The following is a 23254-nucleotide window of genomic DNA, read 5'->3' as shown; positions in this document are numbered from 1 at the left end:
GGTAGCACCTCCTGGCACCACCTCCTTTAGTCACGTTCCCGCCTCTGAACTCGAGCAATCCAGCCGTCACGATCTTCTAGTCGTCCTCCTCATAATGAGTGAACAACCTGGAGTCTTCCAGGCACCATGCTCTGAGGGTCTGTTTCAACCCGTCCTTCCTTTGGCAAGGTCTGCAACCAATGAATATTTCGAGATAACCTGGACCATGAACTCTCGCTGAGTTCTCAAGCAAGTACTCTTTTGGCTTCAGTACTCTTTGTCCATCACCTTCTAGCAATCTGCGTCCAAGATTTGAAGAAGCACCAATACTTCCCCTTCTGCCTTCGAAGAAGGCTAATTCCTTCCAATCTCTTATCACCTGAGACAAATGAAGAGCAGAGTCTCTCCACAGCATGCTATAAAGGTTCAAATGCAGAATATCAAATACATACCAGACTATTGTACTGCCTAAATGTTCGCTCTGAAAGCAAACCCTGTACCTCAATGAGGCACCCGCCAAGAGCCTGTGTAATACTGTACTGTCCCCTTTTGAACTCCAGCATCCATCTGACCATGAGACCTCAGGGCCTTCCATGGAATCCACCCTCGTGTCAGTGTCAACAGCCACACACCTGGAAGGTACCAAGCGCTCCATGCTGTCCTTCACCTTCACAAAGGTATCTGACTCCTTGTCGACCCACATCTCTATGTCAGACATCCTTATTGTGATTTCTGGATCAACATATTTGACCTCGGTAACACTCGGTGATGTCACCAGGAACAACTCTTCGATTACCACATTTGCTTTGGCCTTTCCCTCTGAATCTGAGTCAGACTCCTGTTTGTTTTTCAGATCCGCCTTTTTCTTTCTACAGTCCTTTGCAAAATGTCCGGGCGTATCACAATAGAAACACATCTTCTTGTGCTTTCTCTTCGAAGTCCCCTCGTCGTCAGAGTCGTCTTTATTGGACTTGCCACCGTTAGGCTTGCCCTTTCCTTTGCCAACGGAATCCTTCACTAGCATCGCCTTGTCATCTTTGTCCTCATTGTAGAGCTTCTCCCGAGCTTCCTCCTGTAGCAGTAATGGACACAACTCCTCAAACGTCAGAGGTTTGGTCCTTTGTCCTGCTGTCACAGCCATAACAAAGCTTTTGAAACTCCGAGGCAATCTCCTCAGTACCATCAAGGCCAGATGGCATGAGTTTGTCTTCTGACCAATTGCTGCCAGCTGATCCTGCACCACCTTGACCTTCGTCAAATGGCTATGTACCGTATCTCCTTCTTCCATATCAAGATTGTAGAGTTGATGCTGAAGAAGCACGATCTGGGAGGTATTGTCTGTCTCGTACAGATCTTTCAGGGTGGCCCACGATTCTACCGACGTCTCGGCCAGTTGGATATGCGGAAGAACAGAGTCGGCCGTAGTTCCTATGATTATTGCCAGGGCATGGGCATCTCTTTCTTCCCAAGCTTCAAGCTCCTCTCTGTCTACTGCCATGAGTACCTCCCCTTTACTGTCCACCATGTGCTCTGGCTTCGACTCCTCTCCCGTGGTCAGCTTCCACAACTTCCGAGCCACTAAATGACTCCGGATCTTCACTTTCCAGATCGGGTAATTAGTCCCGTCCAGGTTCCCAGACTCTCCAAAGTTAGGAATAGTGAAAGAGAGAAAACTGGAGGAGGAGGAAGGGAAAGCAGGGGCTGAAGAGGTTGTAGAGGTCGACATCTCTGCTGTATATACCACACAGCAAAGTCAACCAAACTCAAATTCAGTAAACCAGAACTCTGAACGCACTTGACTGAACCTGAGTTACCCTCCTCCTCGCAAGGGCACAATCCTCCAGTCGTGGAAGTCGATTCCCTAGAGCTTCTGAATCAGGGTCGTCCTTCAGCAAGGTCCCTGCCTTCAGGCTCCCACACCTGTGAGCCTCCTACTTGGGCTCTGATACCATGTTAGAAAAGACCCAACAGAGGGTACACGTAGCGGAAGACTTATAGTAATGCCCAGGAGCTCACACAGTGTGCAGTGTGGGTGTGGAATCACAGACTTCTTTACTTATGTGCATACAATAGGTGTGCAGACTCATCAATAGACAATGAACCAACCAGATAGAGAAACCGCCAAAATATATATTTCCATCCACAAATATGGACACAATACAAAAGAGACAGATCCAGAGTCCCACCAATGATGTGGTCCTCTGATCTTACCACAAGGTCCTTCTCCTATCTGCTGGCTATCTCTAGACTCAAGTCCGCGTGCTCCACCTCGAGCGTCTGTAGACTTTCCGTCTAGTGTGTTCTTCTCCACCTTACTGCCTGTGAATCAGCCTAGGTGGGCAGCCCCTGCCAAGCTTTGTCTGCAGCACACAGATCCCTGTTCCACTGCTCCAACCTGCTTGTGAATGGCTGCTCCAGAAGATGATGATCTCAGCAACCTTCTGCCCTAGATGACAGCCAAGGTCCCAGCTCTTTCCTGGCTAAGTCTGCAGCCCTTCAAGCACTTCTCTATCCTCCTGGATGTAGGCCCAAAGGGTGGCTTCCTGCTGCTCCTTTCTGCCCTGGATCTGCTAGCTGCTGGATGATGAAATGAGGCCTGAGCCTCTCCTTTTATAGGCCCTGAGGCCTGCTGTAGAAAACCGACCAGCAGCATCATTCTGGCTGACCCAAACAGGCCGACCAGTCTGCTGGAAAACCGCCCTTAAAGGGCTCTCATTACAAGGGCCCTTGGCCCACAACACTAGGGCTGTGGCCCTCCTTTCAAGGGCAGATGCCCTACTATATATTCAGGGTCCAGCCCCCCAAAACCTACTGCAAACAGTGTGCCTCCATGTCCTAGATCCATCGCAATCTGTCCCAGACTATCTTGCCTCTGCTCCAGGCTTGTTCCAGCTCTAGGGCTCCTGCTTGAGCTCCTTACGTGTCCCTGAAACCAGCCGTACAGCAGGCGTCTGTAATCCGTATGGATCTGCCATGCTTCCGCACTATCCTGGCCCTCTGTCCTGCCCATAACAGCTCTAGATGTGCTGCCCACATGACAGCCATGATGCTGTCTATGTGGCAGCCCCTTTCTCTCTTTTTCTGTTAGGTACTGCCCTAGGTCTCCCTCCCCCATGCTCTCCTCATATGGGGGCTTACAGATGGGGAGGTGACCTTTCCAACAAGGTGGCCACACAAGCTCCCCCCAGGCAGCCAGGTACATGCGCCTCCTCATAGGCTGCCCTGAGTCACAGCAAGAGGATTAGGATGGCCACGCAACCGTACTGTCAGCCCTACCCTAGACTACCCCTCACAGGGGGTGGGCACACCCACAACACATTCCCTCTCTCAACTTACTGTAGCCTCTCACTGGGCAGGCACACCCCAAGCAAGGCCCTCTGTCTCTAGGTGACATCAGGAGATGTTGATGTCTAACAGTGTTCCTATACCGATTCCCCTTCATCCATACTCATGCTGTATAGCTCTGTCTCGAGGTCCAAGATTCTCGCCTCCTTGTTGAGCTTGTACACATCCTCAAAGTTGTCCAGGCCTCTAAAGAAATGTTCGCCATCTGAATATGTGGCTGCACGATATCCGCCGTCATACTGAAATGATAGCCAAGGCTTCCACATTCCGGATATGCCATGCTCTCACTAAGATAGGCTCTGCTGGCGTTGTCACCGCCACCGAGGTTGCTGTGGTTGGAGTAGTCATGGTGGCCTGAGGTATCAGCTTTGTCCCCGTCGCAATACCCCATGACTCCCTCAACACCAAGTGGCTCCGGACCTTCATTTGCCACAATGGGTAGTTGATCCCATCAAGCTTGCGTGTCTCACCAAAGTTTGGGATCTGGTATCTATTGGTCATGATAATGAATTGAAATAGGAAAAGGGTTTAGAGTGTCATACACCTGTCTGAACCTGAGCCTCCCACCTGGATACAGTACTTTAGGGCTCTACCTGAACTTGTGCGTCTTGTCTAGGTACAATCGCCTCCTGCCAGGCCGGATCCAGTGTTGGGGTAAAGGCACTGGCCACCCTATGTAAATAGTACTTTATGTTGTACTTTAATGTAGGACACTTAAGTACACTAAGTACACATTTGTACTTAGATGTACTTAAGGGTTACTACCTTATCCATAATATATATGTGTGTACTTGGGGAGGTACCACTCACTCATTGTGATTATCCCCACTACTGTGTGTGCAGTGAGTCCTCTCACTCCCTACTCTATCTCCCTCACACTCCATCAACTGGTATCAGAGCCAACGGGCTCTCTCCCTCTACTACCATTCCCTCCTCTCCCTAACCTACCCCTTCCGTACGGACCGATCCGTACGGCCGTACGACGTCCGTACAACCGTACGGACGGATCGCGAAGGGCGGCTGCAAGCGCAGGTTGTACGGACGAGTTGCGAATAGGCAGGCCACGAGCTGCAACGGCGGCTGCAAGCGCGCAGGGCGCGGCTGCGAGGCAAAGGCTGCAGGGCGCAGGGCGCGGCTGTACGTCGCTGGCAAGGGCTTCAAGGCGCAGGCCACGGCCGTGAGGCAAAGGGCTTCAAGGCGCAGGCCACGGCTGTGAAACAAAGGCTGCAAGGCGCAGACCAGGGCTGAAAGATCGCAGGCAAAGACTGCAAGCGTGGCTGCAAGGCGCAACGGCGCAAGCCAGGTCTGAAGGTCGCAGGCGGCATACGCTAGCTATGCGAATCGAGAGCGGGTCAGCGAGCTGCAAGGACGATAGTCGTCGGCCAGGCCATCGCCTCCTTCAGCCATACGCCTTCCACCTTCTCTCGTCCTTGTTTTGTGTATTCCAACTTTTGGCCAGTGAAGGGTGACACTGTTTATGCATTGTCACTTGAAATGTGTATGCTTGATACTTGGACAAATCTGTACTTGATACTTGCAGTGTATGCCTTGTTGGATGCAACTCAATGGATTTGCAGTCAGACGCCTTGTGAGCAGTAGCAGTTGATGCCATTTACTGTGTTAATGCACGGAATGTGCTGTCAATTCAAGGGGCTTTTGATGCTATTATGCTTGGGACAAATGCTTTAGCTTGTTGCTGAAAGTACAATCACTTTTGGTACAGATTTGGTCGATTTTGACCAAGTTTGACTTTAGTCAAATTTGGGGCTTTTGTAGCCTGACCGGCAATCTGTCAAGTGGGAGCACTCTATATGCATCAGGCTATCTCGTAAAGCACTACTATGCTTTGAAAGTGCAAATTTGACTTACAGTTTTTTTTTTTTTTGGTCAAAGGTCAATTTTTTTTAATTGGAGGTCAAATCTCTGATTTTCTTCATGCATTCAAAGGGCTTTTGAGCAATCTCACTTCCAAACTGTGAATTCAGTTGGGGGGGAAGTTTCTGGAGCATATGGAGGTCTAAAATCAGAGATCTTCATCCACAATCAGAGATTCACTGTTTTTTGACAGTCCGGGACTGTCAACCAGCAAGTTTGACCAGATTTCACTGTCACAAAGGTCAACAAGTACTGCTACTTTTTTCAGAAAACAGTTCTGGGATTTTTCTGGAGCACTTTGAAGGAGCTGTACCGCACTTTCGCCAGCAGACCAGACAACAACAACTTGCTGTACTGTTTCTGCAGCAAGTGGGAGAAAGACTTTCAGTTGGTTTTATGCCACTGAAACAGTACCAAGTTCATTTTCTGATCGTACTTCCGCTGCGGGAGAATTTTCTTGGAGTGACTGGTGCTTAATTGAACACCTACAGGGATTCTACTTTCTTTACTATGAGTTCCAGCAGCGACGTGTCGTCCTTGTTCCAGATAAAGAAGCTCGAAGGAGCTAAAAACTACGACATATGGAGGACACAGTGCTACAATGTGTTGATGCAGAAGGACCAGTATAAACCTATAAAGGAGAAGGGTGTTAAGCCCTCCAACATTACTGATGAGCAGTGGGAGAAGATGGACGGCTTGGCCAGGTCGACCATTATGCTTACAGTTGTTGATTCACTGGTTGTAGGCATCAGGGATGAACCTACTGCGTGGAAAATGTGGCAACGCCTTGAGGATACTTATGCCAAGAAAAGTGCCACGGGAAAAGCTTACTGGCTGAAAAAGCTTGTTGGTCTTCAAATGAAGGAGGGGACAGCTATGTCCACTCATATTATTGAGTTTAACAGCATATTCAGCCAGGTGATCAACCAGGGGTTGAAGCTCGATGATGAGCTGAAAGCTACACTCATCTTATGTTCTCTACCTGAGTCATGGGACACATTCAGGACTTCTACCAGCAACTCAAATGTCATTCTGTTATTTGCAGATGTGGAGAGTGCTCTTCTACAGGAAGAGATGAACAGAAAGAACAATGCTATTGGGAAGTCAAATGCTTTGAATGCACGCAGCAGGTCCAAAACACGTGGAAAAGACAGAGAAAGAGAGAGGAGCAAGTCCCGCTCTAAAAGTGATCTTGTCTGCAATTATTGTGGCAAGAAGGGACATATTGAGAAAAAGTGTTTTCAAAAGAAGAATGACCTGAGAGCCAAAGAAGGCAAGGCTCAAGGCAAGTCTAAGGGCAAAGAAAAAGAGGAGCTGAATGTTACTTATGTTAGTGACAGTGACAGTGGACGTGAGATATGTTTCACCTCTTCACTGGAGGCTCATACACTTCATGCTGGTGATGGATCAGATATGTTTTCCTGGATTATAGATTCAGGTGCTTCCTTTCATGTGACATCCTACAGAGATCTGTTTGTCAGATATGCAGGAGGGCATAAGGGAGTTGTCTTTCTTGGTGATAACCATGCATGTTCTATCATTGGTATAGGTGATGTCAGGCTTGTTCTTGAAAATGGCCAGCAGTTAATGCTTAAAGGGGTCAGGCATGTTCCTGAGGTGAAGAAGAACTTGATTTCCACAGGGTTGTTGGATGATGATGGTTATCATACCACCTTTGGTAATCAGAAATGGAAAATCAGCAAAGGGGCAATGGCTATTGCCAGGGGTCCTAAGGTTGATACTTTGTATTCACTTCATGGTGGACATTGTCCACATTCTGATGTAAATGCCACCGAGCTGCCAAAGATTTCATTGTGGCATAGCCGGCTTGGCCATATGAGTATTAAGGGAATGGAGCAATTGGCTCATTTTGGTTACTTGCCGAGTCTAAAATATTCAGATTTACAGAAATGTGAATTTTGTCTCTACGGTCGTCAAGTACAAATACCTCATAAGAGAAGGTCAGATCAGAAATTACAGCTCTTGGAGCTAGTACATACAGATGTGTGTGAGATGCCTACACTCTCTTTAGGAGGTTCAAAGTACATACTGTCATTCATAGATGACGCCACCCGCAAAGTGTGGGTTTACACTCTCAGGAAGAAGAGTGATACGTTCAAGGCTTTCACTAAGTTTGTTGCACTGGTCGAAAATGAGACAGGCAAAAAACTGAAAGCCTTACGATCTGACAATGGTGGAGAGTATTTGTCCAAAGAGTTTCAAGAATTCTGTGAGGCAAAGGGTATTCAAAGGGTGTTGTCTGCACCATATGATCCTCCACAAAATGGTACAGCTGAAAAAATGTTCAGGACCATTCAAGAGAAAGTCAGATCTATGTTGTCACATGCTGCACTGCCCCACACATTTTGGGCTGAAGCTGTAAAGACAGCTGTGCACCTTATTAATAGGTCACCAAACAAGAGACTATGTGGTGGTGTGCCTGAACAGGCATGGACGGACAAGCCTCCGTCTTACAAACACCTACGGGTCTTTGGTTGTGTCGCGTATGTGCATGTACGCAGGGAGGACAGAACTAAACTGGATCCAAAGTCTCTTAAATGCATATTCCTAGGTTATGGTGACAAAGGTGAGATGGGCTACAGGATTTGGGATCCCAAGAACAGAAAACTTATACGCAGCAATGATGTCGTGTTTGATGAAACCATCATGTTCAAGGAACCTGTTGTACAGCAGGAACCTTTAAAAGTAACTATTGATGATGACAGGCATCATGGGCAACACAGACAGGCTGTAAATCAGCCACAACAGCAGCATAATCAGCCATTAAATGATGCTGCAGCAGATCCTAATGGACAGCCAGTTATGGCAGAAAACATCCCAATGGATGAGGCACAGTTAGGTGATCTTCCTGACATGCAAATGCAGCCAGGAATCATGGAACAGCCACCTTATCTGGGTGATGAACAGGCTGGACAGCCAGCTCAAGATGATGGTCTTTGGGTTAGAAGGTCAACCAGACAGACGCGGCAGCCAGAAAGATTTGTTCCAGGCATTGATTATTTGATGCTCACTGATTGTGGAGAGCCTTCATGCTACAGAGAGGCTAGGCAGAGGGCAGACAAGGTTCAATGGGATCTTGCTATGAAGTCTGAAATGGACAGTCTTCACAAGAATGGCACTTGGGAATTGGTACCCTTGCCTACTGGTAAGAAGGTACTGCCATGCAAATGGGTTTATAGACTTAAAGTCACACCTGGTGAAAAGCCAAGGCATAAAGCCAGACTGGTTGCCAAAGGGTTCAAGCAGGAATATGGTGTTGACTTTGAGGAGATATTCTCTCCCGTTGTCAAGATGACAACACTCAGAACTGTATTAGCATTGGTTGCACATGCAGATATGGATTTGGTCCAAATGGATGTCAAAACCGCATTTCTTCATGGTGATTTACATGAAGAAATTTTTATGCAGCAGCCAGAGGGTTTTACAGTGAAGGGCAAAGAGAAGCTTGTATGCAGACTGAAGAAAAGTCTTTATGGTCTAAAGCAGGCACCCAGGGAATGGTATCATAAGTTTGATACATTCATGCGAACCCAGGGTTACAGGAGAAGTGACATTGATCACTGCTTATATACCAAGAAAGCTTCAGATGGCAGTTTACTTATCCTCATTTTGTATGTGGATGACATGTTAATTGCTGGAAAATCTCATAAGGAAATGAATGCCTTGAAAAAGAGATTGCACCAGACCTTTGATATGAAGGATCTTGGTGATGCCAACCATATATTGGGTATGCGCATACTTCGGGATAGGGAAAAGCGGTTGCTATACTTGTCTCAGAAGGAATACATTGGCAAGGTCTTGCAGAGATTTCACATGGAGGGGGGGAAGAGTATTGGTACTCCATTACCTCCTTATGTGAAAATCAGTGCTTTGGACAGCCCTCAGACAGATGCTGAGAGAGCTGAGATGTCAAAGATTCCGTATGCATCAGCGTGTGGCAGTCTCATGTATGCTATGGTTGCAACCAGGCCCGATATTGCGTTTGCAGTGGGAGTGGTTAGCAGATACATGGCTAAACCTGGCATGAAGCATTGGAATGCAGTGAAAGGTGTCATGAGATACCTGAAGGGTACACAGGACTTGTGCATATGTTTCGGCAGTCAAGATGCAAAAGTGCAAGGTTATACAAACTCTGATTATGCTGGTCACCCTGATACCCGGAAGTCTACTACCGGATACGTTTTCACTTTCACTGGAGGTGCAGTGTCATGGGTATCTAGAATGCAGCAATGCGTTGCATTGTCTACCACAGAAGCAGAATATATTGCAGCCACTGAGGCATGCAAGGAGGCTATATGGCTATCTCGGTTAGTGGCAGATTTGGGTTATCCATTGGAGATTCCATTGTTGCATTGTGACAGTCAGAGTGCCATACAGTTGGCACGTAATCCTGTCTTTCATGCAAAGACGAAGCACATAGATGTGAAATATCACTTCATCAGGGAGGTGCTTGAAAACAAGCAAATTAAGCTTGTTAAGGTGCATACACATGACAATCCGGCAGATCTGTTAACCAAAGGGTTAGCTGCAGAGAGGTTTGCACACTGCAGATCTCTTATGGGTATTGGTTGAGGCCAATATTCTTTCTCTCCTTGAGGGCACACTGCCTTTAAGTGGGAGGTTGTTGGGGTAAAGGCACTGGCCACCCTATGTAAATAGTACTTTATGTTGTACTTTAATGTAGGACACTTAAGTACACTAAGTACACATTTGTACTTAGATGTACTTAAGGGTTACTACCTTATCCATAATATATATGTGTGTACTTGGGGAGGTACCACTCACTCATTGTGATTATCCCCACTACTGTGTGTGCAGTGAGTCCTCTCACTCCCTACTCTATCTCCCTCACACTCCATCATCCAGGGCCTGATACCCCGCCATCTGCTCCATACAAATGCACCATCTGATGCAGCCTCTGTCATCTTCCTCTGTAGCTCCACTGAGCCACAGATCTGCTCCTGGAATTGCCTCTACCAGTCGCCTCACCCACTGTGCTAACCTAGGCTCCTAGAAGGTTCCAAGTATTCCTCTTTTCTTTGTCTGATCCTTGCCCACATGGCAGCATCACCCTGGTTCACCCCCCCAGTGCTCTCCTCATATGGGGGCTCACAGACAGGGAGGTGACCTCTATATTTCCAACAGAAGAAATATTTATAGCATCTTGTGTGCTTAATAGGGGTCCCACCATAGTAGTAAGACATTCCATGAAGCCTGGACCACAGAGGCCAAGTGTAATGCATTGGGAGTCTTTGGTTGTATGACATTGCTCAAAACTAAAACAGAAATTGGATAGTAAGGTAGTCAAATGCACATGGTGAGCAAAGCAAAGGGTACATTCAGGACCAATTTGAATTGTGCAAGGTAATCATTAGAATGGATTGATCTTCGAAGAGAGGGAAAGTCACTATACTGTCTCAAAATGCAGCCATTAAACTATTGCTGATGAAACTGAATCAAGTGGCTTGTTCAATGCTGGCAATTTTACTATGTACGCACATTATTGTCAGATTCCTTTTAATCGTAGTTATTAAAACCATGTGAGTTCTTAAAAGGGTTTGATGATCAATCTTTAATGCTCACCTCAGCTTGAAAGTAAGGCAGATAAGAGTAACTGGGTGATCAACACTTAATGCTCGCTTGAGTTTGAGCCTTGAGGGGAGGCAGATTAGTTTACTTTTACCAATATGCATCAATTTTGCACCTTAGCTGTAAATATGTCAGAAAGAGCTTGAGGGGAGGCAGATTAATTTACTTTTACCAATATGCATCAACTTTGCACCTTAGCTGTAAATATGTCAGAAAGAGTATTGTAGTAGCTAAATGTCATCTTGCTGTTCTTCCTTTTTCTTTTCTCTATCATTATTGCTCCATAATGTGACTTTTATGTTTGACAATCTGAAAATGAGGTAGATGAATATTTGTTGGGTTCTATTAGCCCAACTAGTAATGGTTTGCTTCTTTATCTTCAATTCTTGCTCATCTCAAAGATCCGTTGCAGTTTTTGATTCAGGCTCAACTTTTTTGCAATCTCAGGTCTCCCCAATGCATTTAATGGAGAGTCTGATGAGAGCTTGTCGGGTTGGCACTCAACTATAGCAACTAAATTCGTTGATGAAAACCTGATTAATGTATTTACACAAAAGGAAGGCTTAACACGACAGGTAAATTGTTCAACCTTAAAGGTGACACATACGACTTTGTATATGGATTTTAAAGTTACTATATCTATGCAATTTCTGGTGCTTATAGCGGGCTTGGATATTGATCTAATGCTGAACAGATAGTTATTCTGGCAGATGGAATGGATCAAAGACGGTATAGGCTTCCCTGGCCTCCTGCAACAGTGATATTTTATGTAACATTTGGTCATGCTGTACAGCATGCAAAGGATAGAAGCTCAGGTTGGTTTTTATTAGACAGTAATTTGGATCGGATTAAGAAATTAATTTTTACTGCTTTGCAGGAGAGAATTTCCCTTTGTGTCTCTCAACTTTTCTGTTGAGCTTTTTAGTGATAGAGGCAAAGTTTGTGTCTGTTATTATAAGAGCGATTGATTGGTAGTTAAGATTGAGATGGTGACGTTTTTTCTGTTATCCTTAAGTCACTTTTGGGGTATGGGAATGAAAACATATTTCTTTCCTTTCCATCTTCCCTCCCTTATGATTCGACCTCCAAAGAGGACTTGATTAAGTACAACCGTGGGAGGACCTTTTTAAGTAGTGGTTAGGTTTAGCCTGGATTAAATACAAATATTTTAAGTCAAATTCATCAAGACATTCAAATACCTATGAAAGAGCAAAATGTGCAACCCCATCCTACCATGTATGTGTGTATCATAGCAAAGATATATATTTGGTGCCATTTTTGTCAAAGAGAGTGCAACCATGAGTCGGTTGCGCAGCCAACAAATGTAGCTAAGTGCCAGCGTAAAACAATAATCTGAAGTAGAACTCCGGGTTCTGGATCCTCCCTTGGGTTATATCTGATGCCATACTGTGAGTACCTCTGATGATGTGAGAAGACATATAGTAGCTAGCCAGTAGATAAACCAACTACAGAGCCAATGTTGGGGTCTTTATGAGACAGATAAATGAGACAGCCAATCAACGTCCAATATTCATTGATATCCAGCAGGGGGGATGTGTCCTTCATGGATAAGTTAACATAAACGTTAATAATTTCTGGAGTACTTAAGAAGATAACATGGTCCATCACTATTGTGATGCATCTCAATCTTGAGAAAGTAGTATAACAACCCAAGGTTAGTCATCTCAAACTCTTCTTTAAGAGTGACTGAATTGCTTTGATGTTCTTCTTGTGGTCACTTGTCAGAAGATTGTTAACATACAATAGAAATGATAGTCTTTTACTTTCTTCCTAAACGAGGTATAGGTTGCTATGTAAGGGACTTGTGAACAATCTGATCTGTTTGAGGCACTACCAATGTGTGTCACACACTCTTGAGGCTTGTTATTAGCCCATAGCATGCCTTTTGAAGTCTGCGCACCTTGTTTCCTGAAATCTAAGATCTTAGAGGTTGTTCACTCCATTCAAGAATGATGACTTCGCGTTCTTTTAAAGTAGTGGCAATTTGTGATGTGCAGAAGTGCAAGAACTACTCTGATGGTGGTCATTCTTATAGTGGACCAAATGTTTCCTGGTAGTTGTAATCCATTTACCAGAGCATACCTGTTGGCTATAAGTCTAGCCTTGTTTTTGTCTACTATTTGGTACCCATGGCTTTCCTTCTTTCAAGCCTAGCCACAATGTCCCAAGTATGGTTTCATAGTATAGATTCCATTTCAATCTTTATATCCTCCTCCCATTTCGGGTCTCCCTTTGTCTCATGAAATGTCTTCGGCTCTTAATATCCCTCAGGGCAACTCATGTACCATCGAGGAAGTCTTTCTTGTCTTTTAGGGGTCTGTTGTAGTTGCTCCTGAATGTGTGGTGGATCAAGTTCTTCTACTTCCTCTCATCGTGTGAGTGGATCAACATGAGGTCACCAGTTGCTCTAAAGTTGGCTTCCTTGGGAAACTGTTGCCTTCTTGCTTGCCCCATCATGTAGAAGCACAAATGGGGAGGGCAGGTATTGCTTCTACCATTGCACCACGTTGAATCTCACACAAAGCAACAGTGTTCTGTAGTTGGTGCTAGCTTGAGCAATCAAAGCCCTCATCAATTGTTTATATGTTCTAACTCCTTGATCGAGATTACTAAGTATGAGCTCCTGCTCCATCGCTGCCTTCCCCGCCTAGCTCTTACCTGTTATAGCTCCCCCACCTCCCGCCTTCACCTTCCCCCTTCCTTGCGCCTATGCCCTCCTGCCTTCCGCCCCTTTTTACAGCTCTTCCCCTCACCATTGAAGTGCTTTTACTGCTGTACTAGCCCACGTAGCTGGACTGAGGTGCCCAAGGCACCATTGTGCCTTCACAGCCCCCTTGGTACCTTTGAAGCCAGTCTGTGCTGGCCTTTGGAGCCCCCCCTTTCATTTGCCCGATCTCTGGAGCCGCCAAGGTGTGTAGGGCTGCGGGCTGGCTCGCGGGCCTGTTTACGCCCGCTCCAAGAATTTGCACTGCAAATAGAGGCACCTTCTAGGTGGCAGGTGACTTGAGGCTGGTCCAGGCCCCTCCTTCAGTTCAAGTAGTACCGAGATTCGAGGCGGGCTCTCTCTTGAGCCTGGCAGCCCCCCTTCTTGGTACTTTTCGCAGAATTTCTTGGGTCCTCTGCAGTACTTTGATCTCTTCTTGGTGTGGCCTTTTTCTTCTCTCTTGACAGCCCGTTCTCATGCTTGCAGCAGCTTCTCTGCCCAAGCTGGTGGCTGTCCTTTCCCCCGTTTTTTCCTTTTCCTTTCCTTTCTTTTCCTTCCCCCCGTCCTTTCTTGGCAGTGGTGTGTTTTTGGTGGTGACCCTTGGTCTAGCCAGAGGGGATCAAATGGCAGCACCCTCGACTTCCCATGTCGTCAAGGTACTTCTCTCTCCTGAAGACAAGCAGCAATTCAAGCAAGCAGTTCAATCCTTATAGGACAAAGCATTGATTGGCAAGATTGTAGGTCTCACTCCTACGAGGCACACTAGGTGCATGACTGGATTCAGATGAGCTTAGCATTAGAAGGTGACCACATCGAGGACGTCACAATCTATAGGAGAGGAGTTTTTCTTCTCCAGGTGAGTTCAAAGGACACTACTCAGGTACTTGTGGAGCAGAGTCCCATTTTCCTCGGCCCTTACCTGGTGTATCTTGTTCCTTGGTACCATGGTTACACAGTTGAGGACATGGATCCAATCCATCATGTACCTTGCTTCCCGGTGATGCTCCGCTTCCCTGGGGGCGGTGGCTCTAGAATCCAATGTCCCACGCTCCAAAGTAGCGTGCAAGATGTAGATGATGTCTTGCCAGATGGCAATCAAAGTAGCCGCAGGTAGAACACTTTGCTGCAGCACACAATCCAAATATTCCACACCGTGATGCTGGCCACTATCTCCCACACCCCATCCTTTGCCACTATCGCGGATAGTGTCGAGAGGGTGGGATTGCCTCGTGTAGCTCTATCCTATGGATGTTCTGCCCTTGTATCATGTAGGCAGGGGAGACCTCGTTGATGTGGAAGGCATGGCCCCCCTTTGTCAAGCAGGCTGTCATACCCAAGGTGAAGTCCCTCTATATCCACTGCAACCAAGCCACAATCCGTAGGGACCCCACCCAGATCCTCTGAGCACTGGGATAACTCCATAAGCAATGTGGGATCGTCTCCAAAACTCTGTTTGTGCAACGGTGGCATAGCCAAGGGCCTACGGGCAATCCTCCGTAGGCAACCAACCAAAAGAAAAACAAGATACTCCGACGCCGCAGATTGGACCATAAGCGTGCCCAGAATCTGGAACTGACCTCTTGAGGCACATACCAATGTGGGGAGAGAGAGAGAGAGAGAGAGAGAGAGAGAGAGAGAGAGCCCACGCCATTGTCTCCATCTGGAGCCTCCGTCCAATCTGTGTCGTATAGGAAAAGAAGGTTACCTTCTCCACTCGCTCTACTCTAGATGGCCAAAACCTCCCGTAGGGCCGGCCCTCCGAGAGAGAGAGAGAGAGAGAGAGAGCACCCACGCCATTTTCTCCATCTGGAGTCTCGGTCCAACTTGTGTCGTATAGGAAAAGAAGGCTACCTCCTCCACTCGCTCTACTCTGGACGGCTAAAACCTCTCGTAGGGCCGGCCCTCCTAGATGCTAGAGGTGCCACTGGGAGGCGTCTTGCACAAATATGCAAGGAAAGTCGATGTACCACTCCTTGCCCAAGCGGCCCACTACCCTCATCATCTGCCAATGAAGTGAATCCAAGCTCCAATCCATCTCTGGATCTCCCTCATTCACTGGCCGGAGAAGCCCTCCCTGCCCCACTTTGAGAAAGCTGGCTTGATCACTACCTTGCCTGATCATGATCCGCAAGGGTATCCCTATTTTGAAAAACTGACCTGGCCACTTGCCATTGACCCATGTCTAAAATGCTGCCTACCACGACTCAAGCACAGCCACATCTATCTCCCCCATCCGCTGCCTTCTCCTATGAAGATGAGAGATAGCATCCATCTGCGCCTCTGCCTCCACAGGGAGCCTACTCCATGTCCCAAAAGAGTTGCCTGGCCCAACCTATGTGAGTTTGCTACCTGAGCATGTGACCATCCTGATCCCAAATCTCAAACTACAAGATGAGGGAATGGCGCTCGAAGTCCTCCCTGCATGGCACTCAAGCTTGTATGAGTCCTCCTGCTAGTCCCCACCAAATTGTGAAAAGGCTCCGCATCAATGGGAGCCTCTGAGAAGATCCACCAATAAGATTGTTGCTACTGACCTCCTATACGTGGGGTATTGGTGAGAAGCCTCTGTTGTAGGAGGAGCTTCCAAGGCTCTGCTCCTGAGGTGAGACTACGTACAACTAGCTTGCCTGAAAGGGCTCTGCTCCAAATCTCTGTATCCAAATCTCTGTATCAATGATGCCCAAGCCTCCCTGTGCCTGTGGCATCATCATTGTCTGCCATGCAACTCTGGCTCTAGTATTCCTCGTCATCCACCACGACAGAGGCGGTTGTGTTCGGTGGGGGCCTCCAACACTATGCCAAAAGCGCAACCAATGGACGAGAGAATGGCCCTATATTCCCTCGAAAGCGCTGAAAGGTGGGTGCATTTTTGCAAGGCTTATCTTGTAGGCGTTTTTTATACTCTTACGTGGTGAGGGATTTGATGGTTGCATAGTCCTCCTCCCTAGTTGTTAGCCCCTGTTTTAGAGTTTTCCCTAGGCAATGAGTTGGGATCTCCGAAAACAGATTGGTCTTCTTTCAGTTAAAATTTTCTGATTTTGTTTCCCACGGGTAGCACATGGGTTAAATTTTTCAATCTTTATTCTGTAAAAAAAAAAGGGGTTCTAACTCCTCTTAAAGATAGGCCCTTATGATCTTTTAGAATCTTAGCAGTCTTAGCTTAACTTATTGATCTAAAAGTTATCCAAATGCCAAATAGTCTAACTCAATGGGACGACAAACAATTTAGTTAATGGGACCCTAAGTTCAATAGGTATAGCTTTGTTTGCTCATATGCATAATATCTATGCTAAATATAGGATACTATGCATGTAGAAAGATTCATGAGATCCACTAAACATAATGCGAGAGCTAGTAATGTTGAGGATTTTACTAGGATTGACATCATTCTAGGCTAACCCATTCCCCTCTATGTAGATATGTCAAATACATGTCAATAGTGGTGATTGTGCAAGGTGTTAGTGATATACATCATGATCATTGAAATTTTGAACGTTTATTCAATAGACAATTACAAGATCGATACATGAGACCTTGAGTTCTAGATGAGTTCTAGGTATTGTGACATGAAGTTGGGGGTAATAAACTTCACGCACCTCTTCACTTCCTACTGCTTTCGAACTGACAGCCAAAGATATTTATCATTGAGAATGGGACATTAGAAAAAAACTTTTATGCCAAGATACCACACCATACTTTCCTCCCTCAGATGAGAATGAAGATGGTAACATCCCAAGTGATGTTGTAATCAAGCATAGGGAGAAGGAAAGGATCAGCAGAGGCCATAATCTCAGCGAGTCGGTCTGCGCCAAAGAGAAGAGCGATACGTTGTTGAAAGAAGATCTTGCGGCTCAACCTGACATGAACTGATATATATCGAGGAGTTTGAAGGGGATGATTGGGTCGGATGGGTAGATTCCGAGGAAACATTACACCTCCTTTATAGACACCTTTACACTTAGCTCAAAACACTTTGCAAACTGTCATTAGACACAGAGGCCTATAACTTTCAGTAGAGACATGATATCAGAGATCCAAGCACACAAAGAGATGCGCCTTGAGATGGGCTTCGCGCTGATATAAGTTTCATTGAAAACAGACAGACGGTTGAAGAGATATGGACAGTTTACTGGAAGGGGGTAAAAACTGTCATAAAAACCAGACTACTGTCAAACACAGAGACTCATAACATTTTGCAGCAGTATCTAATTCAAGATCTAAGCACATAGAGACATGCGCCTTAAAGAGAGCTTCGTGTTGATATATGTTTCGTAAGAAACAGAGAAGCGACCAAAAAGTTATGGACAGTTTACTAGACGGGGGTAAAAACTGTCATGAAAACAGACTGTCAAACACAGAGACTCATAACTTTTTGCAGCAATATCTGATTCAAGATCTGATCACATAGAAACATGCGCCTTGAAGAGAGCTTCACGCTGATATAAATTTCATTACAATTGGACTACCGAGCAGAAAGTTATGAGCAAAACACTAACAGGGGGTCAAATTGTCATGAAAACTACCCTCCACCCAGGCTAATTTCGCCTGAGCAGGATGCTCCCTCAAGACTCCACCTTCATCAACAATCCACCCCTCATAGATTTCGCCTAGAAGAGGGGAAGAAGTTTGCCTGGTGGCTTGGGAAACAGAGGGACCATGTGTGCATAGTAAGCAGCCGAATAGAAAGAACTTTTAAGACTTTGAAAGAAAGAAAAGGGAAGAGACACTAAAGAGAGAGAGAACCTGAAGTGACTTTCATTACAAATAGAGTGAGAATCCACTCCAACACTATAAACACAAGGGAGAAGAAGAGATTTCATACATACAAGAGGCAGCGAAAGCTCCAAGACTACTCATAGAGAGAGAATAAACTAGAGAGAGATGGACTCAAGAGTCTACATAAGAGAACATCTACAAGAGGGAGAGAAGGCTCATGGAAGAGGCTTGGGGAGACTAGAGCTATAGCAACATGAGGCCTAATGGTGGAAGAGATTGATGAACAAGGGAGAGGAGGGCTCCTTTTATAGAGATTTTATTACCTTCATTCACCCATTTACAATTGCTGCATGTAGATTCCTTTCCCCATCAATCACATAAGCACGTATGTCACCATCCATGTTCTTTTTGGCTACTCTTGTCGTGTGTCCCATCAAAAGATGCTCAAGACTTTTAAAATATTGAGAAAGTCAAGAGTCTCCTCAGATAATTTTTAAAAAATAGAAAAAGAATTCTATTCAGTACGAAAAAGCCATAAACTTGAGGAGAGTCCAACATGGCAAAAGGGTAACCAATCTCTAGAAGAGCTTTCTTAATTTTGTTTTTGAGGACATAAACATTTCTTAAGGGGAAGGAAATGTTATGTCAATTATGATATCGAGACTATGGTTGAGGGGAAAAACCAGAGTGCTCATAGTGCTTCCATTAGTGGGGCTTAGAGGGCTGGGTTCTAAGGTTAATCCTAGGCTCAAGCATTAATTAGGAGGTGCAAAGGAAAGCCATGAGACTGGCTTTAATAGGAGATGTGGGACCAAATGAAATAGCCAATGGCAAGCAGTGGGCATGGGGGAGGGTTCTAGAGAGAGCTCCATTTGAGGAGAAATGGAAAAAGAAAGAACTCGACGAGGAGTGCATGTTAGAAATAAACCAACAGAGGGTATGCACAGCGGAAGACTAATAGAATAGCCCATGAGCTGACACATTGTGTGTGAGGAGTGGAATCACAAACTTCTTAAACTTATGTGCTTGAAATAGATGTGCAGACTTATTTATAGACAATGATCCAGCCAGATATAGAAGCCACTAAAAGAATATATTTTTGTCCAGAACTATGGACTCAATACAAAGAGAGATAGATCCAAAGTCCCACTAGAGCATGGTCCTTTGATCTTACCACCACGTACTTCTACTATCTGCTGGATATCTCTAGAACTTGAGCCCTCGTGCTCCACCTCGAGCGTATGTATACTCTCCGTCCGTGATCCTTGCACCTTTCTGTCCAAGGTGACAGCCAAGAGTGAAGCCTCTTCCAAGGTCTTTGTCTGCAGGTCCTGGACACCTTCCTGGGGCTTATGAAAGCCTATCTGGCTGGCCTTCTCCTGCCGCAATCTGCTGCTGAATTGCTGCCCCCCCTGAATTTATTGTGAGGCTCAAGGACTCTCCTTATATAGGCCCCAAGGGCCCTCTGAAATGGCCGACTGGGCCAGACCTAAATGGCCGACTTCGCTGCCCCCCAAAACTGACTGGGGGATCTCATTTTGAGGCCCTTTTGCTGGGCTTTTTGGACGACCAGCAGGTCGGTTTGCTGACTGGCCTGGTTGGCCCTTTTTGGCCTGCTTCCAGGCCCCATGGGAGGCCTATATAAGGCCCCTCCCTCGGGCAGTACCAAGGCTAGGTGGCTGGGCTTCCATAGCCACCACCACTGCCCCCTTTTGCTGCTGCAACTTCTGTCCCTCAAGGCGCCTCTTCTCTGGCTTTCTCCAGCCCCCTTCCAGCCACGTGTTTACCTCCATACAGGGCCGTACAGTGGCGCCAACTGTCCTGGGTCTGATCCACGCTGCTTCCCTCCGTTGTGGCTCAATACTGCCAGGTATGAGGTGCTGCCCGAGTGGCGGCCCCCTCTCTCTTTCTTCTCTGGGCATGTTCTGCCCTAGGTCTCCCTCCTCCACGCTCTCCTCATTTGGGGGCTTACAGATGGAGAGGTGAACTTTCTAACAGTTCACATAGAGAACCGAAGGAAGCTCTCCAACAGACCCGTGGCTGGGTGGTACAATAGAAATTGAGCTTTCAAATGTTAAGTCCTTACAGTGGTCTCTCCTTATAAAGGTCTCCTGAATGACCTTTTCAGGTTTATGCATCTTGATTATGTGGGACCCCGATTTTGTGGTGAGTTTGCATGAAGTTTTTTGGACTCTCTTCCATTGCCTTAAGGCCCCTCAGTATTTTTTGGCTCCTCAAGACATTTCTTGATGTCAATGTTTTCACTCATTAAGGAGTCCAAGGCACTTCAGTTACGAACTCCTATGCCCCCGGCCTCGAGTTTCTGTATATCTAATTCAAGTGTCGCACAATGTCTACGTTCTTTGAGGGTCAAAAGATACCTTAGCACGTGGCTGAAGCTCAGACACTGTGTCAGGACACCAATGACCTTGCATTAACCACCGACTATGAACAAAAGTTATCTAATGCGGAAGATATGCCAGGATACCGCAACCACTTTATCTCACTTCAGTGCACACAAGTAGGTAGAAAGTCCTTCAGATCTAGGAGAGAGAATAATCAGATGTACTGTCAAAAGAATATATAAATAGATGTAGAAGTCCAAGTACAAAACCTGCCAACAATTCTACCAACACCTGCAGCATTCACGGCTGAGGTATGGGAGCCAAAATGGCGCTGCCATGTGCCTCTTTGTAGGCTTCAGTAGCTTTTCAAGGATGAGTTTTTACTGCATAATATGCTCCATGTCTCTGCTCCCACAGTTGCTCTACTACTGGTTGTAGGTGCACACTGTGGTGCCATAGATGGCTGAAGAAATGCTGGCTGAATGAACGGCTCAATGCTTGGCAGACTGAACTGCTGAAGGGTGGGGCTCCTTTTATGAGGGTTGAACTGCCCCAGATCTGGCTGACTGGCCATAGTGTCAGCTGACGAGACCCAGGGCCGACCTGGCCCTTCTTCCTGACCCAACCATGGACTGCCAGCTGCAGTCTGTGGGTCACCGGGTCAGCCTACTGGTCTGTAGCCAGAATCTAACAGACAGTTGACTGGCTGTCCTCTTGATGCCTGTATAAGGCCTTGCAGGTGTCTTGTGCTGGATCTTTCCCAGCCCCTGCTTAACACATGAGCCTATGGCTGGGCATACTTCAGCCCCACTTTCAGCCCTAAACCTGTCAATCTGTCGGCCCTAATTGCTGATCAGGTTTGCCTAGTATGTGGTTGCCTAGAATAAACATATCTGAATGCTGCCCACATTGCCTCATCTCTCAATCCGTCCCTTTGATTGGCCTGACTTCCTTGTCCTCCTCCGATGGGGGCTCACAGGTGGGGAGTAGACCTCTATGTTCCAATACTTTTTGCTCTGAAATTTTTCATTCAAGAGAATAATCTTCCTGTTTGCTTAAAGTAGATTTTTGCATGGGTATCATGTCAAGATAAAGGAAATAATCTGTGCTGAAGCTGTATACCATCTTTAAAGTTCGACTGATGTGATCACTGATACGCCATATGATATGGAAGGCTCTATATAGGAAGGTTCATGTCCATTACTCATAATTTTATGTTTTTATGCAGGAGATAGAATGGGACTACCCAAAGCATGTCTTTTAAGGCACGTGTCAGCAGAGCTGGGAGAGGATACAGACTCGGAAGATGGATGGACTGAAAGATTGCAGATGGTTGGTTATCAGGGTGACAAACCCAGTATCTGGATTATGCAGGTGATCACTTTTAATCCATCATCCATGCTATAGATTTGTTGATTTTCCTTTATAGCTCAAAATATCTCATGCTTGAGATGGCAGCTTGCGTACTTGACCACCAACTCTTTTGTAGAGGTAGATGGAGTAGCACGGATAGCATTAAAATACCATTAAAAGTGCTTGGACTATGCTATCAGGGTTTGGAGCTTCAAAAATCAAGCTGCCTTGAGCACATTCTAACCTGTGTGAGCAGTCTTGCAATGAAAGGCTCCTTGTGCATTGGGGAGTTATCAATCAATGTTATTGATTGCATGGATGAGGTGAGTATTTAGAAAAGCATTGGGTATTGCTCTCACCTGAAGGGAATATGGGTGGGTCGTCAGAAGGCATCTGGTTTTCACACCTCTATTATGATGATCAGGAGGCAGCAAGGCAGAAAGTGGAGAAAATTCTTATGAGCCATGGATTTCGTGTTAAGTCCATTTTGTATGAAGAGATTGGTCAGGGTGCTGTTGATGGTGTCTATGTTAGAATTCCCTTCGTGGCTGAACAGCTACGCTTATCTGATGAACAGGTGAAGCTTTTTTAACGTCACCTGTTTTTTTTCGTTGTAATAAATCATCAAGATTCTGGGCTGCAGTTGAAGATCTAGCGTAACAAATGATGCTTTATCCAACTTACAGGTCATGAAAGCAATGAGAGCAATAGAATTTGCAGAAGGAGTTGGTGATGAGGAGGCATTTGAAGACTGGTAATCTTTTGCAGAGGAATTCTTAATGACAATGACAAGGTTGATCGCAGGCGTTTACCTGGACCTTTGTGAATTTTGTTGTGTCAACAGCCTTTGAAGGATTTTACCAGAGTGGCTTAAAGGCAACTGTAATTTGGTATTGTGAGCTTGATTTTGGTTTCAATCTCATTGATCTCTCCCAACTTTCCTTTGTACAGTAACTGAGTTGACTGCCGATTTGGCAGTGTTGTATCTGCTGGGGTGACTTCTATATGATTGATGGGTCTTCTGCATTAGTTTTAATGCCAAAACACCTAAATGCTTGAAGACAATGCAGCAAAACAAGCCACGAACAAACACCCATTAGGATAGAGGCTGACAGTTAATGGCTAGTTTGGCTAAACTCACTTTCAGGATTACTTACTGTTCTTCTAAATATCGCTTGTAAATAGAACGCCTTCAGAATGACACTTATAGTGCAGCCTTTGACCTCTCATCCTTATCTCACTCCCCTGCTGCCACCTATCTCACTCCCCTGCTGCCACCTATCTGCTGCTATTCCTTCTGCCTAGG

The 23254-nt window shown here is 45.9% G+C and overlaps 1 protein-coding gene across 1 annotated transcript in view; it reads left to right on the top strand.

Annotated features, from left to right (window-relative positions):
- The window catches only part of LOC147901182 (S-adenosyl-L-methionine-dependent methyltransferases superfamily protein), a 33378-nt gene extending 10352 nt beyond the window's left edge, over nt 1-23026 (top strand). Inside the window, exons 2-7 of the mRNA XM_087376444.1 lie at nt 11257-11384; nt 11504-11624; nt 21824-21969; nt 22149-22271; nt 22373-22525; nt 22635-23026. Coding sequence (XP_087232570.1) covers nt 11257-11384; nt 11504-11624; nt 21824-21969; nt 22149-22271; nt 22373-22525; nt 22635-22706 — 743 coding nt within the window. The 3' untranslated portion in view covers nt 22707-23026. The remainder of the gene's footprint in view (nt 1-11256; nt 11385-11503; nt 11625-21823; nt 21970-22148; nt 22272-22372; nt 22526-22634) is intronic.
- The last annotated feature ends 228 nt before the right edge of the window (nt 23027-23254 follow it).

Source organism: Dipteris shenzhenensis, chromosome 6 (genome assembly GCF_047967505.1).
Source record: "Dipteris shenzhenensis isolate YYH24624 ecotype China chromosome 6, Dip_SZ_1.0, whole genome shotgun sequence".
Classification (NCBI taxonomy): domain Eukaryota; kingdom Viridiplantae; phylum Streptophyta; class Polypodiopsida; order Gleicheniales; family Dipteridaceae; genus Dipteris; species Dipteris shenzhenensis.
Note: the sequence above shows the minus strand (reverse complement) of the source record. Positions and strands in the feature narration are given on the sequence as shown.